Below are 13,680 nucleotides of genomic sequence, written 5' to 3'. Positions count from 1 at the left end.
TAGCCTGTATTTACACCTAGTTTGTACTTAGGGCCGGTCTGTATTTAGCTCTGACCCCGTAGGCCCGGTGTGTTGTGTGCTGTGGTTTGTATTAAGGCCTGGTCTGTAGCACTGTAGGTAGGCCCCACACATAGGCCCTACGCTAAGCCCCATAAGTAAGTCCTATAAGCAGCTCCCATATACGGGCCCAGGCTGTATTCAGGCCACAGTGCTGCCAGGGAAGGACGAGCTCCTGCTATGATGGGGACCGGAGCCCCCCAGTTGTCCCGGTACCGGGACGGGCCCGGCCTCGCCGCCTCTCCCCTCGGGGAGCCACCGCTGCCCCCCCCGCCCCGCAGTGGTACAACCTTCACCCCCCCCCCCTCCCCCTACATGGTACAGCCCAGACAGCGCCCCCCGCCGGGCAGCAGTGGTATGCTCCCTTCCCACTCCCCCCCCCCCCCCCCCCCCCCCCCTTTCCCCGCGGCGGTGGTGCGCGCCACGCGTGCGCAGTGGCGCGGCCGGCGCTCAGCTGGGCAGTGTTTACAGCTGCGGAGCGCGGCGGGACGGCCGAGCCGCCGGGCCCGGGAGGGGAACGGGCCGCACCGGGCTGGGCCGCGCCGACCCGCCGCTCAGGTACGGCCGGGGGGCGAGGAGACCCTGTCCCTGGACATGCGGCCGGTCCCGGCTCGACCCGACCTCACCGGGCCGCTGCAGCACCCCCCCAACACCTCCCCCCGCCCCCGCTTCACCTCAGCCGCGGCCGGAGCCGCGCTGCCCCCTCAGCCCTGCCCGGCGGCCTTCCTGCGGCACTGGGGGTGCCCCGCGGCGGGGGCACGGCCCTTCTCGTGGCCTCTTCCCCCCGCCTCAGCATCTCCTCCTCGTCAGGGCGGCCTGAGCTCCGACACGGCCCCACCGGGGCTCTGGGCAGGGCTGGAGGCAGCGATGCTGCGTGGAGACCGGGGCCGCCCGGGTGTCGTTAAAGCGGGGGTGATGGGGGGTATCAGCATCAAGCTTCCCCAGACCTCCCTTCCACTCTCATCTCCGTCACTTTCCTCAGCAGCAGCCCCGTAGCGCGCGTAGCGATTGAGCTGTATGGCATGGGGCCTTTGAATTGGTGGTTTGAGAGGGTTAGAAGGGATCGGGTTGAAACTGTGCCAACTGTAACTGGTTTTGGGGGGTTTTTTTAGTTGGTAAATAGCCTCACCTTTGTTATTCCTTCTGGAGTGTATTATGTCAGAGCAGGGATTACCCTGGAAATCTGCTGGGGTGAAGAATTGCATTTTTGTGCCTTGTGTATTGTTCTGAGTCTTCCCCTGTGCATCTGGTGGTGTTGGCCTTGGAAGAAGTTGCTTTAACTTCAGTGTTTTGTTTCAGGCGTCTGAATGCAGCTTCTCATGTCCGACTTGTTTGTTTGTTTTTCTGTTTCGTGTTTCTTAAAGGGGAAGATGGCAACGTGCAATTGAAGGGCTGCTTCAACACTAAAAGGCTGCTTCGTTTGATACCCCTGTTGTGATAGGTTATGATCAGTGGTGATAATTTTTGCACGTGAGCTTTGTCCTCGCTCAAATTTGTGGAAGTCTGTGCTTTACCTAGAAGCATGAAAAGTGCAGGCAGGCTATTTGCGAAGGGAGAGCATCTTCTTTTAAAAAGTTTGTTAAAAATAAGCCCTACTCATAGTCTTGGTTCCCATTTCCAATAGGAGAAGGGAAACAAGGTTAAACAAAGATGTGGAATTATACGAAAAGGAATGTGTGTCAGAGTTCTGCGTTCGGCATGTAAAACATGCATTTTATTGGAAGTAAGCCAGTGTCCAGTAAAAGTGATCACTCCAGAAGTAACTGACACTTGTCACAACTTGGATATTCCTTGCTCTCATTAGAAAAATGTATTCTGTGTTGTAGAACGTGGAAGACCAGTTGTTGATCATATAGCTGAGCTAAAACCAGGTCGAACCAGTTGTCCCAGTGGAGCTTGCGTACGTCAGAAGGAATTTGTTGGGGATCCAAAGTGGAGCACTGTTAAAGGCACAACTTTTTATTCAGGCTTTAAATCTAAAAATCTAGATTTATTTTTTTTTTAAACAGCAAAAAGAGCTTAAGTGGAAGAAATAAGCAAGTGTAAGAACAAAATATACAAAAGAAAGCCAAGGGAATCAACACCCTGAGGGGTGTTTCAGTGCAGAATGTTGTATAAAGCACATTGACCGAAGATGTAGGCAACCCTGTATGTGCAGATGCAACGAGTTGATGTGTATGTAAGGAGGGAAGAAAAAAAAAAAAGAGATTGGCTGATGAACCCACTTAAGCCTTCAACTCGGTGTGTTTCCACTGTGAAGTAATAAAATACAGTCATTTTTTGTAGCAAAATTGAAGGAGTAACTATGGAAAGGAGAGAGGTGGCTTTTTTAAGTTTTATTAAGGGTCTGGAACTGGATTGATGTGTTTGAGAAATGAATGTATTAAAAACTGGCTTGAACTCCCTGCCTGAGTGTGTCCTATTTTGTGTGTCTCCACAGGTAATCAGGGTGGTGTGTTATTTGAGTAACTGTCAAATTTCCTTAGGCTCCTCAAGCTTTTCTTTGTTTCCTCTGAAAGTATGTAATTTGCTCTCGCTGGATGTAACAAATAAACCCCAAGAATTTAACTGTAGGTGGATCTTCTGATTCCAGGAATGAACTCTTAAACCTGCTGCTTCTGTGGTGGTGGTTGTGAGCAGAGAAAAGCATTGTAAATAAATGCATTTTAAAAAAAAATCATGTTGTGTTTTCTGAAAAGGATTTTTTTTTTTTAAGGTATGCAAAGGGAAGACAAGCTAGATGAATTTTCAGTGAAAAGTTCTTCTACATTGTTCTCCCTCTGTACCTTTTCCTTTGACACCGATAGATGTTTCACTGCCTGAAGCGTCCAGCCGTGCTCAGGGTAATGCCCAGCCAGGGAAGGTGCTTGCTGGGCCCCACAGCAGGTTGCTGGAGGTGATCACATCGCTGAAGTCAGAAGCGTTTGTAATTCATACATCTGTGTCACAGAAGAGCTTCCAAATTGAGGGTTAGCTCATCTAGGACTTCAGAGGACCTAAGAAACTCCCCAAGCTTCAGTGGAAATTCTCTCTGCAGTTGCTGTCTGTATGGTTAAGTGCTTTCCTAGTGGTGGCTCAGGCTCTAAGGATGAGCTGTGTGGAAGGACACTTGCTAAAGTCAGCCAGCTTGGACTCCAGGTCAGAGGTTTTTTAACCTCTGTGACATCAGCATCAAAGAAAACGTAACTTTAGATTTTTCTTGCTGCCTGTGTCTTTAGTCTCTTAATTTCCCCTTGGTACTATTTGAGATGGAAAGTCTGCACGTGGCGAGAGCTCTGACAGGCAAGCCAGACTTGCCCCGTTGGTTGGCTTTACAATGAAAAATGACCTATAAGCATAGGAGCTAGAAAAATCCTTTATATAAAAGGGTTCAATGGAAAAGCTGACGTGCTGGTAAAAGGTTGGTAGTGTTTGAAGACGGGCACTGCCCTTTTAAATTGTGTATTGTGATTTTCCCCACTAGTGTCAGGTACCAGGTGCCAGATCTGCTGCGTTGTGGTTTCCGTTGTTCGAATGGGGGGGGGGGGGTGGCGCTGGTCGTGATGTTTTTGTGGTGCTTGTGGTCCTTCGTGCACCTCTCGAAGCGCTTCGTGTACGGCAGCGTGATTTAATGTTCAGTGCGTGCTCTATACCTGACGTTCCTTTATTAATCTTCTAGTTTTAGTGCTTATAGAAAACTGCTGAAGATGGGAGGCGCAGTGAGCGCAGGAGAAGATAATGATGAATTAATTGATAACCTGAAGGAGGCACAATACATCCGGACAGAGCTGGTAGAACAGGCGTTCCGAGCCATCGATCGAGCAGATTACTACCTGGAGGAGTTCAAAGACAATGCCTACAAGGACTTGGCGTGGAAGCATGGAAATATTCATCTCTCAGCACCGTGCATTTACTCAGAGGTGATGGAAGCTTTGGATCTGCAGCCAGGGCTGTCGTTTTTGAATCTGGGCAGCGGCACTGGTTATCTGAGCTCTATGGTTGGACTCATCTTGGGTAAATACCTTTTCAAGCATGTTCACTGTTTATGTTAGATTAAAAAAAAGAAAAGGTTTTGAAGTTGGGAATGAAGCATTCCTCAAGTGATGGAACTATAAAAGGTAGCTAGGAAAATAAAGAATGCGTTAATCCAGCTGGCCAATTTATCAGGATTCTTGCAACCTTCTCCCTGGAGCTGGGTGGGATCCCGATTCCTGTGGCAGTTCAGAACAGGTGACAGCACGTGGCTGTAGTAGATTCCTGCAGGACTGGGTGCAAACTTGGGTTTGTTGTCCCTTGAGCAAGAACCCGGCTCGGGAGCAGGAGTGCTGTGTTTAAACGAGGTTCGAGCATTTCCACAGAAACCTCTGGGTGCAGCCGCTCCTGTGCCTTGTTTGTTTTTACACTGTCCCATCCAGACTGTAACATGTTTGGGCTCCAATTTCAGCTCTTGCCAACATACAGGTGGGAACAGTCTCTGGAAAGCAATTAGTGCATCAGACCTGACTTCTGACCACAGCAACAGGAGGCACAAAGCGAAGCATCAAAGTGCGATTACACAACTGCAATTTGCCCTAAATTATTTCAGGCAGCCGCTGTGCTGCCAGGATAGATAGCAAATGACTGTAGGGTACACGTTTGCCTCTTGGGGGGGGGGGTGGTGAAGAGTATTTTAACTGCTGAAATGTTTGTTTGTTATCAGGTTAGAGCCTTGCTCCTGTCTCCTTTTGTGGTTTTCTGTTAGGTTTGTTGAGATCACCTAGGGTGCCAGTGCTTTTGAATTCTTTGGAGTTTTTGGAGAAGTTACCAAGTCTGTTCTGAATAAAAAGCACTACTTCTGCATTTTCCAATTTATTTTTGCTGCTAATTGAGGTACAATGTGTGGTGACTGTTCCTGATTCCTTTGAGATTTTTAGCATATCAACAAGGGGGTATAACAAGAACATAAAGATTTTTTTTTGACAGATTTATTAAAACATGCAGGCTTTTGTTCTGCGTTGGAATCTTTTCGAGGTGGTCGGTTTTACAGCAATAGTATCCGTGTTTTGCTCCTACAGAAGAATTTCCTGCCTAGTTAAGAGCAAATGATTCAAAATCAATTGTGCAAAACGCCCTCGTTTGCTGCCAGAAATTGCAGGTATAGGGTTGCAATTCCCATTGTAGTGCTAAGCTGGCCGACCCTGCCCAAGTGCTGACTGTCTGACACTTGAGGAGCGATCTGCTACAGAAAGTAACCAAAGCTGTGCTCAATCCTGCTGGATTTTGTGGTGGTGCCTGTTACCGTTACCCTCGTGTTCTGCCCTTGCAGGTCCCTTCGGTGTTAACCACGGTGTGGAGCTTCATTCCGATGTGATCGAATACGCGAAGCAGAAATTGGACTTCTTCATTAAAACAAGTGACAGCTTTGACAAGTAAGAATGTGCAGAGCCTCTTTGGATTAATTTTCTGCATTTGGGTTTAGTCACGGCAGTTCTTGCTCCCATGTGGCAGCTCTGGATTCCAGGTAATCTGAGGATTCGGGCTGCTTAGGCTTGCTGAGCTGCAGTGTGTGACCTTCGAAGCTGGTGTGTGTTGTGGGGGAGTTTCAGAACTTTTTTGCAGTGTTTTTAGTAGCAGTGTTGCAGAGCTTAGAGGAAGCTGAAGGTTACTTCTTTCAAAATGCCCTTGTGGGTAACAATTTGAAACTTGCAAATAACAGTGGTAGTTGTGTTGGTGACCTGAGAGGGTGCGTGGTTATCAGAAGATTATTAACCCATTCCTATGGTGTTTTATCTGAGAAGAAGAAAAACGGTGTTTTAAACTAAGAAGGTAGCTTTATGATGATTAAGTTGGTACTAAAACTGCTTGGGATTTGATTTATGTTCTTCCTTAGAACTTCCATTTTGCTGCTGTCACAAGTAATAACTTTCCAGCGAGATAACCATTGCCAATAGTAACCTCAGCAATAAAAGTTGTAGCTGTCATATTTTTGGATCCGTCTCACAGTTTGCTCAAACAGGGAAGTAAAACATCTCTGGATACCTGATAGTCCTCCTCTCGTGGGAGGAAGAAAATTAAAGTCGTTACGTGCTGGCATTTAAACTGCTCAGCCTTGTGCTGTTACTGCTGTACTGGAAAGCTGCTCAGCACAGGGCTGTGTTTCCTTGATGTTGGCAGCAGACAGAGTTTTCAGCGTGGACGGTGCTTGCACATCGATGACGGGGGGTTTTTTTCAGTTGCATTGCCATTGTTTGAATAGGTGTTTTAAGGAAGACTTTTTTTCTCTCTCCAGAAAAATACAGCTATGGAGCAAAAGTGAGCTGAATTCAGGAATCAACATGACTGGAAAGTTGGCATTGCTGAGAGAAGCGTCTGCTGGGTTATGCAGTTAGAACACCGCGTGCAGGGACTGTGAGCTGGCTGCTCTGAATGTCTAGCACGCTTTGCAAAAGCAAAAAGCTTCAGGAAGTGTTTAGGAATAAATAGATGCCATATAGGGCTGCCTCTCAAGGTACCAGCAGAAGAGTGGATGTGTTGTATGACTTCTATCAAAATGAAGCCCCTTAAATGTGGGGCTTAAAGCTCGTGTAGTTTTGGAGCGTGTAAGAAGCATTGTAGAGTCATTCATTTTTCTTCTAAACTGAATCAGAAATGCTATAGGTAAAATATATCACCCTCTTTTTATGAGGGGTGAAAGCACAGCTCTTCAGAAGCTGATGGCAAAGCTTCCATTGGCTTCAGCAAAGTGTATTTCTGAGCGTGGGGTGGTAGTTCTTCACGACATCTGAAAAACATTTAAAAGCTTTTGAAAATGCAGAAAACCCCACCCTGCTGCAGTCCTTAAAAGACCTTAACATTTGGAATTGCAGGTCTAATATTTATATTTGCGTATTATAACTGACTCAGCATCAGGTGACTGAAAATACCTCGTTCTGAAGAGTTGTATGCAACTCAAGTATGAAATTCTGCATCCTTAGCCCTTGGAGATTTTCACCTACGAATTCTCACCTCATTGTTCGGTGGCTTTGAGATTTCTCACTCTGGTCTGTCCTGATAATGCCTAAAATACGTGGGCTTCGGAGCAGAAATCCCACAGAACTGGTTTTTCCAATTATTTTTCATTCTTTCAGAATCATGGAAATAATTGTAATGTTTTGGTATGATACACATCTTCTTGGTTTTCAGGTTTGAATTTTGCGAGCCATCTTTTGTTACCGGCAATTGCTTAGAGATTTCTCCGGACTGCACGCAGTATGACCGCGTTTACTGTGGTGCTGGAGTACAGAAGGAACATGAAGACTACATGAAGAACCTGCTGAAAGTTGGGGGAATTCTTGTCATGCCTCTAGAAGAGAAGGTTGAGTGCCTTTCTACCCACGTTTCTCTTTCAGTCATTCTTAATTCTGATCTCGATTTAGCCTATAGCTCTTCCTTTAGTTTGCCCTTCTTGTAGCAGATTGAAGAAAGCATTAAGTGCAGCAGTTTCCACTGTGCGTGGAAATGCAGCTCTGCCTGCTTCCTGATATTTAACAAAATCCTAATTCTACCAATCTTTCACATACTCCATTCTGTTGTTAATTGGAATTTTACTTTCATGCTGCAGAAGCAGCAGCAAGGCTGTGTTCGTTAGGTACTCTAGTGTTGTACTTCATGGCAAAATACAGAATTTTACACCCTAGCTGGCTTATGAAAGAGCGTGTGAGTTGTCCCTATTTACGAGTGTTAATGGATTCTTTTTAGTAAAAGGCGGGTAACTGCCCCGTGTGGGAGCTCAAGATCGTAATTCAGATCATGTTTTTGGTGTCAAGGTGTGTTGTCTGAATGGACTCGAGGGGCTGAGGCGTGAGTGTCTGAGCTTTACCCCTCGCAGGGTAGTTGAGATGAGCAGAGCTCAGAGTTTCTTCCCGGCAAGATGCTGTGCGGTGAGTTAGTGTAAGAGATCGGAGCTGGAACAGAAATCCAGCGAAGTGCAGACTTCCTTCGAGAGTGGGTGTTCATCAGTGACTGACGTGTTTGCTCCAGGGTCAGACAAAGCTGTTCTGGTTCAGGACTGGGAGCTCTGGGAAAGCAGGGCGACCCAAACTGCCAGTGCCCGTACGCTGTTGCAAGAGATGAAGCTACTCGGGGCTAATCCTGAAAGGAGTTTTCAGTTTGCTCAGAAAACCACCAGTGTTTCTCCTTATTACCTAACCTTTACTGTGGTGGCTTCTAGTACTTTAACCACTTGTCCAGGCAGAAAAGTCGTTTGTTCATTTTTTTTTTTGTTCAAAAATCTTACTGTAGTTCACACAATGGACAATAATCTCCTTGTTTTGGTTTAGTTGACTAAGATAACTCGCACTGGTCCTTCTGCCTGGGAGACCAAGAAGATTCTTGCTGTTTCTTTTGCTCCTTTGATTCAGCCTAACCACGCGGATTCAGGAAAATCAAGGCTTGTTCACTTGCGTGAGTACAGACATTCTTGAGCGTGGGGGAGGTTTCTGCTGCTATTTGGCTGTAAGCTGCACCTTGCTTCCTTGGCTGTAACAGCCCTATGGATCCTTTCAAGGAAAATTACTCCAACTGCTTCCTCTTTGGAACAGTTGGCTAAGTCTGGTGTTGGATCCCAGCCTGTCTTTGAGGGTCTCAGCGGAGGCGTGGTGCAAGAATCACAATTGCGTAAAAGAGATTCTAAATGCAAATGATTTCTTGTGAAATTGTACCTGAGCTTTGTGGGAGCTTTGTGGGATGGTTGGTCGATGGTTGGTCATTGGTTTTGCACGTGCAGACGTCTGTTTCGATCCTGAGTTACGTACGTACTGTCGTGGTTCTCGGGTGCTGTGCCATGGTGGTGGAAAATACACAAGCAGTACCTGTGAACAAACACTGTATCTACTCAGAGGCTCTTGCTGCCCAGCAATTCGGAATTATCCTGAACCTGGAATGCTTCAGGGGTGGAAGTTGTGCAGTGCTTGGTGAGGTGTTTGAAATGCAGGCCGTACACAGTGGCCTCAATCTTTAGATTAAGACTTCAGTGTAGAGAGGCCTCTTAAGAACCCATGAAGACAGAGATACTTCCATAAAGAGATTAGTCAGGCTTTGTTCTTATTCTGGAAAGGTGTCTTTGCGTGACAAAAAGCAGCTCAGTAAGCAGTCACAGAGTGCTGTAAAGTCCATTAAGTGCCTATTTCAGCGTGCTTTGTACAGTGGCTTTGTAGTGAGACCTGCATATATATTACATATAATGGGTTTTTTTTGCAGGTTCCTTCATTCAGGTCACAGCAATGCTGCTTGTCCGTAGAGACGGGGCTTTTTCTGTTTCAATTTTAAATCATTTTGGTACATGGATGTGTGCATCAATACATTTTTTTTCTTTATGCTGCATGAGTTACGTTGTGCATTTATGGGCTGACAGCAAATAAGTGCAGAAGACAGAACAGTCTTACAAACCATTAATGTGGGAAGTATTTTAATACAATAACTTATTGTATGCTTCTATAATTACTTTTACCAAGTGGTTTCCAGCCTGTCTTCACCCACTAAGTCTGAAGCAGTTTTTGAAGAGCATAAATAGTACTCGTGTTTTAGAAGTGAGGAACTTGGCAAAGCTGAAGTAACTTCACAATAGAAAAATAGTTTTATGGAAGAGTTAAATAAATTATCTTCAGGTCTAGTTATCTATGGTAGGAAAATATCTTTTTCTAAGTTATTAAACAGTCATGGTTTCAGTCACTAAGTCTGCATTCTTATACTCTAAGACATGTGTATCTTAAAATAATTGTGAGGATTTGACATCAAAATATGAAACTCTTCTTTCATCCCATTCTTTTTCTTCGGTTAATGAGAGAAATGCATAATTAAATTTTGTTTGGAAACTTCCAATATGGTTTATCTGAGTTGACAGGAGTTGAATAGAGCTGTTTTTGTGGTCACAGCAGGGAATTCAAGTGGCCTGGTTTGATTTGAGCAAATACAACTTTTCCTATGAGTACTCTTGAGGGGAGTTTCTCCATATCTGTTCATGGTTTTCATTTCGTTTTAGCCCCAGTGGCTGTCCGCAGCCTCCAGGATCTGGCTCGCATAGCCATCCGAGGAACCATTAAAAAAATTATACATCAAGAAACAATGAGCAAAAACGGAAACGGGCTGAAGAACCCCCCAAGATTTAAACGAAGACGCGTGCGTCGCCGTCGCATGGAAACTATTGTTTTCTTGGACAAAGAGGTCTTCGCTAGTCGTATCTCCAACCCATCCGATGATAACAACAACAGTGAGGATGTCGAGGAGGAGAGACGAGAAGAGGAAGAAACTAAACCCTCTGAACTCAAGCCAGATCCCCCTGTAAACTTTTTGAGAGAAAAGGTCTTGAGCCTGCCTTTGCCTGATCCCTTGAAATATTACCTGCTTTATTACAGGGAAAAGTAATTTCCTTCTTCTAGAAAGTGGGAAGTAGGCAGGAAATAAAGTACCACTTAGGGCTTGACAAATGTATACCACTTGCTTGCCTGCTAATGTGACCACCCGAGGCAGTAGGCTAGCTGGGGAATGTGGCTGCTGTATACTTAAACATGGTAGCTTTTTTGAGTTTTCTTCTTTCTTCTCAGTTGTGTGCTATAGTTTTATCCTACAGCAGGGATTCCTTAGGAAGCAAGTTGGTGAAACGCTCAGCTGCTTATGGAAAGGAGGATTTCATTTCCTGAAACTAACTGCACGGAGGTACTCTAAAAATCTCATGGCTGCTCTACCGAATTGCAGTTTTTAAATATTCTTAAGCAGTTCCCCAAAGACCTTTGCTGTCTGTGCTCTCTCCCACTAAACCTGCCATGTGTTTACACGTGGTGTGTGTTTAATGGAGGATGAAGATTATTAGTAAAAACTGACCTGGCAAATCTCGTTTCTTCCAGTAATCTCAAAAAGCACAACTTTCACAGAAATGAAAGAATGTTTGGCGTTACCCTTGTGGCATCCAGGTTTTGAATGAGAAGGAAAGCATCAGCTCCCCTTTGGTTGGTCTCAGTTTTGCTTATAAGCTTTCTATGATTTTTCAGTAGAAGGTGGGAATGTTTTACAGAATATTGGTTTTCTTATGGGAAACACCTGTTGTAGTGACTTAGTCTGAAGAGATGCAAAAAGGTTTTTTGTTCTTTTTTTTGAGTGATGGGGCAAGTGAAGAATTGCAAAGCTGATCAGCTTTGACAAGATGCTAGGGTAGTCAGGGTTGTGCCTGTTGTCCCTGGAAATGTTTACAGAGTAATTCTGAATGGGGAGGAGGGTAGAGAGGAGATGTGGAGCAGTGAGTTTGTGAACTCTGAGTGCAAGCAGAATCTCTCGATTTTGCTGCTGTGTGAGAGAGCTTGCGTCTGCTGGGCTGAACGGAGTGAAGTGCAGAGCGCTCGCCGCAGTGGTTTGTGTCCTGGACAATCAGCCCAATGTAGTTTTGTAGAGGACATGTAGAACCTGGAAACATCTAGAAGGCCAAACCGATGCGGTTCTTAGGTGTTCGTGTGTGTGTGTGCACCCTGCAGGGTGGCTGGAATACGACTCGCACACACACGGTCCATGTCCGGTAGGTGGAGTGAAGTTGATTGACGTGGTAGGTTATTTTATTCCTGCAATAGTTAAGTAGGTGTTTTAACAGGCTTATGCAGAAGGACTTTGCAGTTCTGTGGATGTGAACTCTTTAATTTTTATTCACAAGTCTTCCTGTAACGGTGATGGAAGGAGATACCGTGTTCAGAAGAAGTTTACTTGGTTCAGCCTGTTTGAAAAATTTGCCTAAACTGGTAAAGGCTGGAAAGAAACTTGAGCTTGTACGGATGTGAAATACTCCTAAAGCTGGGGGTGGGTGTGAAACCCCCCCTGTCAGTGGGTAGTGAAGCTGTGTTAAGGCATTGCCCCATCAGAAGCACTTAAGTTCGTATCACTTTGGTATCTTTTCTTTTTGTGCTGTCTCCTCATTTTCTGAGGAGGAATGAATGAAGATCATCTTGCCAAAAATACGCTGGGTTTTCGGTTAATGGTACTGAGTTGCGCAACTTAATGGTAAATAGTGTTTTGAAGTTCTGTGTGGCTTTGAAAACAAACGGATAACTTGTGTACGCCTGAGCCCGAGATGGAGCCTTCTTCCTTGCTTCATGGGCGTTTTGTTATTTTTGAGAATATCAGCTGATAGTAGGGTGCCGTGCCGCCCACTGGCACATAACGCAGTTTTGACTCTGGTTTCTGAAGTCTCCACTTTTGGTTTAAATGGTCCCCCCAAGCTATCTTGGTCCCTCGGATTTTTCTTTTTTTTTTTTAATACATGGGGCAGTTTTGTGGCCACGGAGCTGATGGTTTCCTGTAAATGTGCAAGTTCCCATCTTGTAATTCTGGCGACTGCAGTGAATTTCTTTCTACAAATGAAAATCCCGAATATGGTGGTAAATAGAGGCTTAATAGAACCTACATGTAATATTTCTCTGTGCTTCCCCAAAGGCTGTTGCCTCTGTGTGTGTTAGGCATTTCTGCTTAATGGCTGTCATACCAGGTATGTGCCTTCGTGTATTGCGGCACAGTTTCCATACCCCTACGCAGCAGAGGGTGCCTCCTGCTTTTGGCTGCCAGGTCATCATTCAGTTGATCAGTTAAAAAACTTCTTTTAAAGAAGTTGCTTTAAAAATTACTTCAAACTTCAGGTTTGTATTAGTAAGCCTTGCTGAGATTCTGTTAAAGCTGACCAGTTGAGGGAGAATTATCTTTGATTTATCCCTGTTTGATTTCATTGCCATCCCACCCCCAGTTGTCAAAGATACTTTATGAGGTTTTTTCACCAGATTTGCCTTTTTTTATTACATTTGCTAGATTTTTGTAGCTTTCTATAAGATGCATAAAATACAGCTATTTTTCCTGGATAAGGCTGAATAAATAAATATATATACAGGAAATTTATGTTCTAGGTTGTCAAATTGTCCCCTTGTCCAAAAAACTGGAGATCCAAACAAAGACATAGTAGAAATTTTATGTGTAATATAATTGTGAGATAGCATTGCTTATAGCCTGTAAATGAAGGGGAGCTGTAAATACCTTTTCCCTGTGCACAAGCACTTGCACTGTAGTTTTGTATGCATTTCTAATAGAGTGGTTGTAGCATAACTGTTTTTGTATGGTCTGTAAGCTGTCTAGGAGTTTTACCTGCTTTGTTTCCTTTTGTGTTCTGAGCAGTCTTCAATTGTATGTGACTCGTTTTAGGTTTCATACTGCAGTAAATTTGCAAAAAACGAAATGAACTTCGAGCTGCTTTAATCATTACTGTGTAAGGTGAAAAATCTGTCTGTAGAAACTAGAGTTAAATTGGCCTGAGGCATGCAAAAGTGTTAATGCAGTTTAAACTTTATTAATAAGTGTTTCTGTATCAATAAATTCAGTACTTTTTAGCCTTCTTAACATGGCTTTGCATCCTGTTGTGATTAGAATACTTTGTAGATAAGTACTTATTTCCCTAATTGAAGGTTAAGTCACTGGAGCACTAGGAAAAGCACTTAGTAATGTGGTGCAGGCGCATATTTTAGATGGACTCCTCAGAATATAATCCCGCAAAAGAAACCTGCCAAGCTGATTTCTAAACCTTTATGTAATGGAGTTGTGCAAGATGTATTTTGGAATTAGCCCACACAGAGAACTGACCTAGATGTAATACATCAGAATGGTTGG

General features: G+C 44.6%; 1 protein-coding gene across 2 annotated transcripts; it reads left to right on the top strand.

Moving 5' to 3' along the window:
- The first annotated feature begins 600 nt into the window (after window positions 1-600).
- Window positions 601-13,413, top strand: PCMTD2 (protein-L-isoaspartate (D-aspartate) O-methyltransferase domain containing 2). 2 transcript variants are annotated; one of them, XM_086474525.1, is made up of 6 exons: window positions 601-615; window positions 3,716-4,050; window positions 5,342-5,444; window positions 7,198-7,369; window positions 8,334-8,457; window positions 10,034-13,413. In XM_086474525.1, the coding sequence occupies exons 2-6, from the start codon at window positions 3,744-3,746 to the stop codon at window positions 10,414-10,416; spliced, it is 1,089 nt and encodes a 362-aa protein (XP_086330651.1). In that variant the 5' UTR covers window positions 601-615; window positions 3,716-3,743; the 3' UTR covers window positions 10,417-13,413. The 2 variants fall into 2 exon arrangements, with proteins under 2 accessions (XP_086330651.1, XP_009959946.1); XM_009961644.2 differs by lacking the exon at window positions 601-615 and having other exon boundaries at window positions 3,717-4,050; window positions 8,415-8,457.
- Window positions 13,414-13,680: the final 267 nt, after the last annotated feature.

This window comes from Leptosomus discolor, chromosome 17 (genome assembly GCF_034619465.1).
Source record: "Leptosomus discolor isolate bLepDis1 chromosome 17, bLepDis1.hap2, whole genome shotgun sequence".
NCBI classification, from domain to species: Eukaryota; Metazoa; Chordata; class Aves; order Leptosomiformes; family Leptosomidae; genus Leptosomus; species Leptosomus discolor.
Note: the sequence above shows the minus strand (reverse complement) of the source record. Positions and strands in the feature narration are given on the sequence as shown.

Bases quoted from the DNA above. Each gene is read 5' to 3' on its own strand.
- PCMTD2 (XM_086474525.1), top strand. From the start codon at position 3,744: ATGGGAGGCGCAGTGAGCGCAGGAGAAGATAATGATGAATTAATTGAT. The intron at 5,445-7,197 runs GTAAGAATGTGC...CTTGGTTTTCAG, and splicing joins ACAAGTGACAGCTTTGACAA to GTTTGAATTTTGCGAGCCAT. The intron at 7,370-8,333 runs GTTGAGTGCCTT...GTTTTGGTTTAG, and splicing joins TCATGCCTCTAGAAGAGAAG to TTGACTAAGATAACTCGCAC.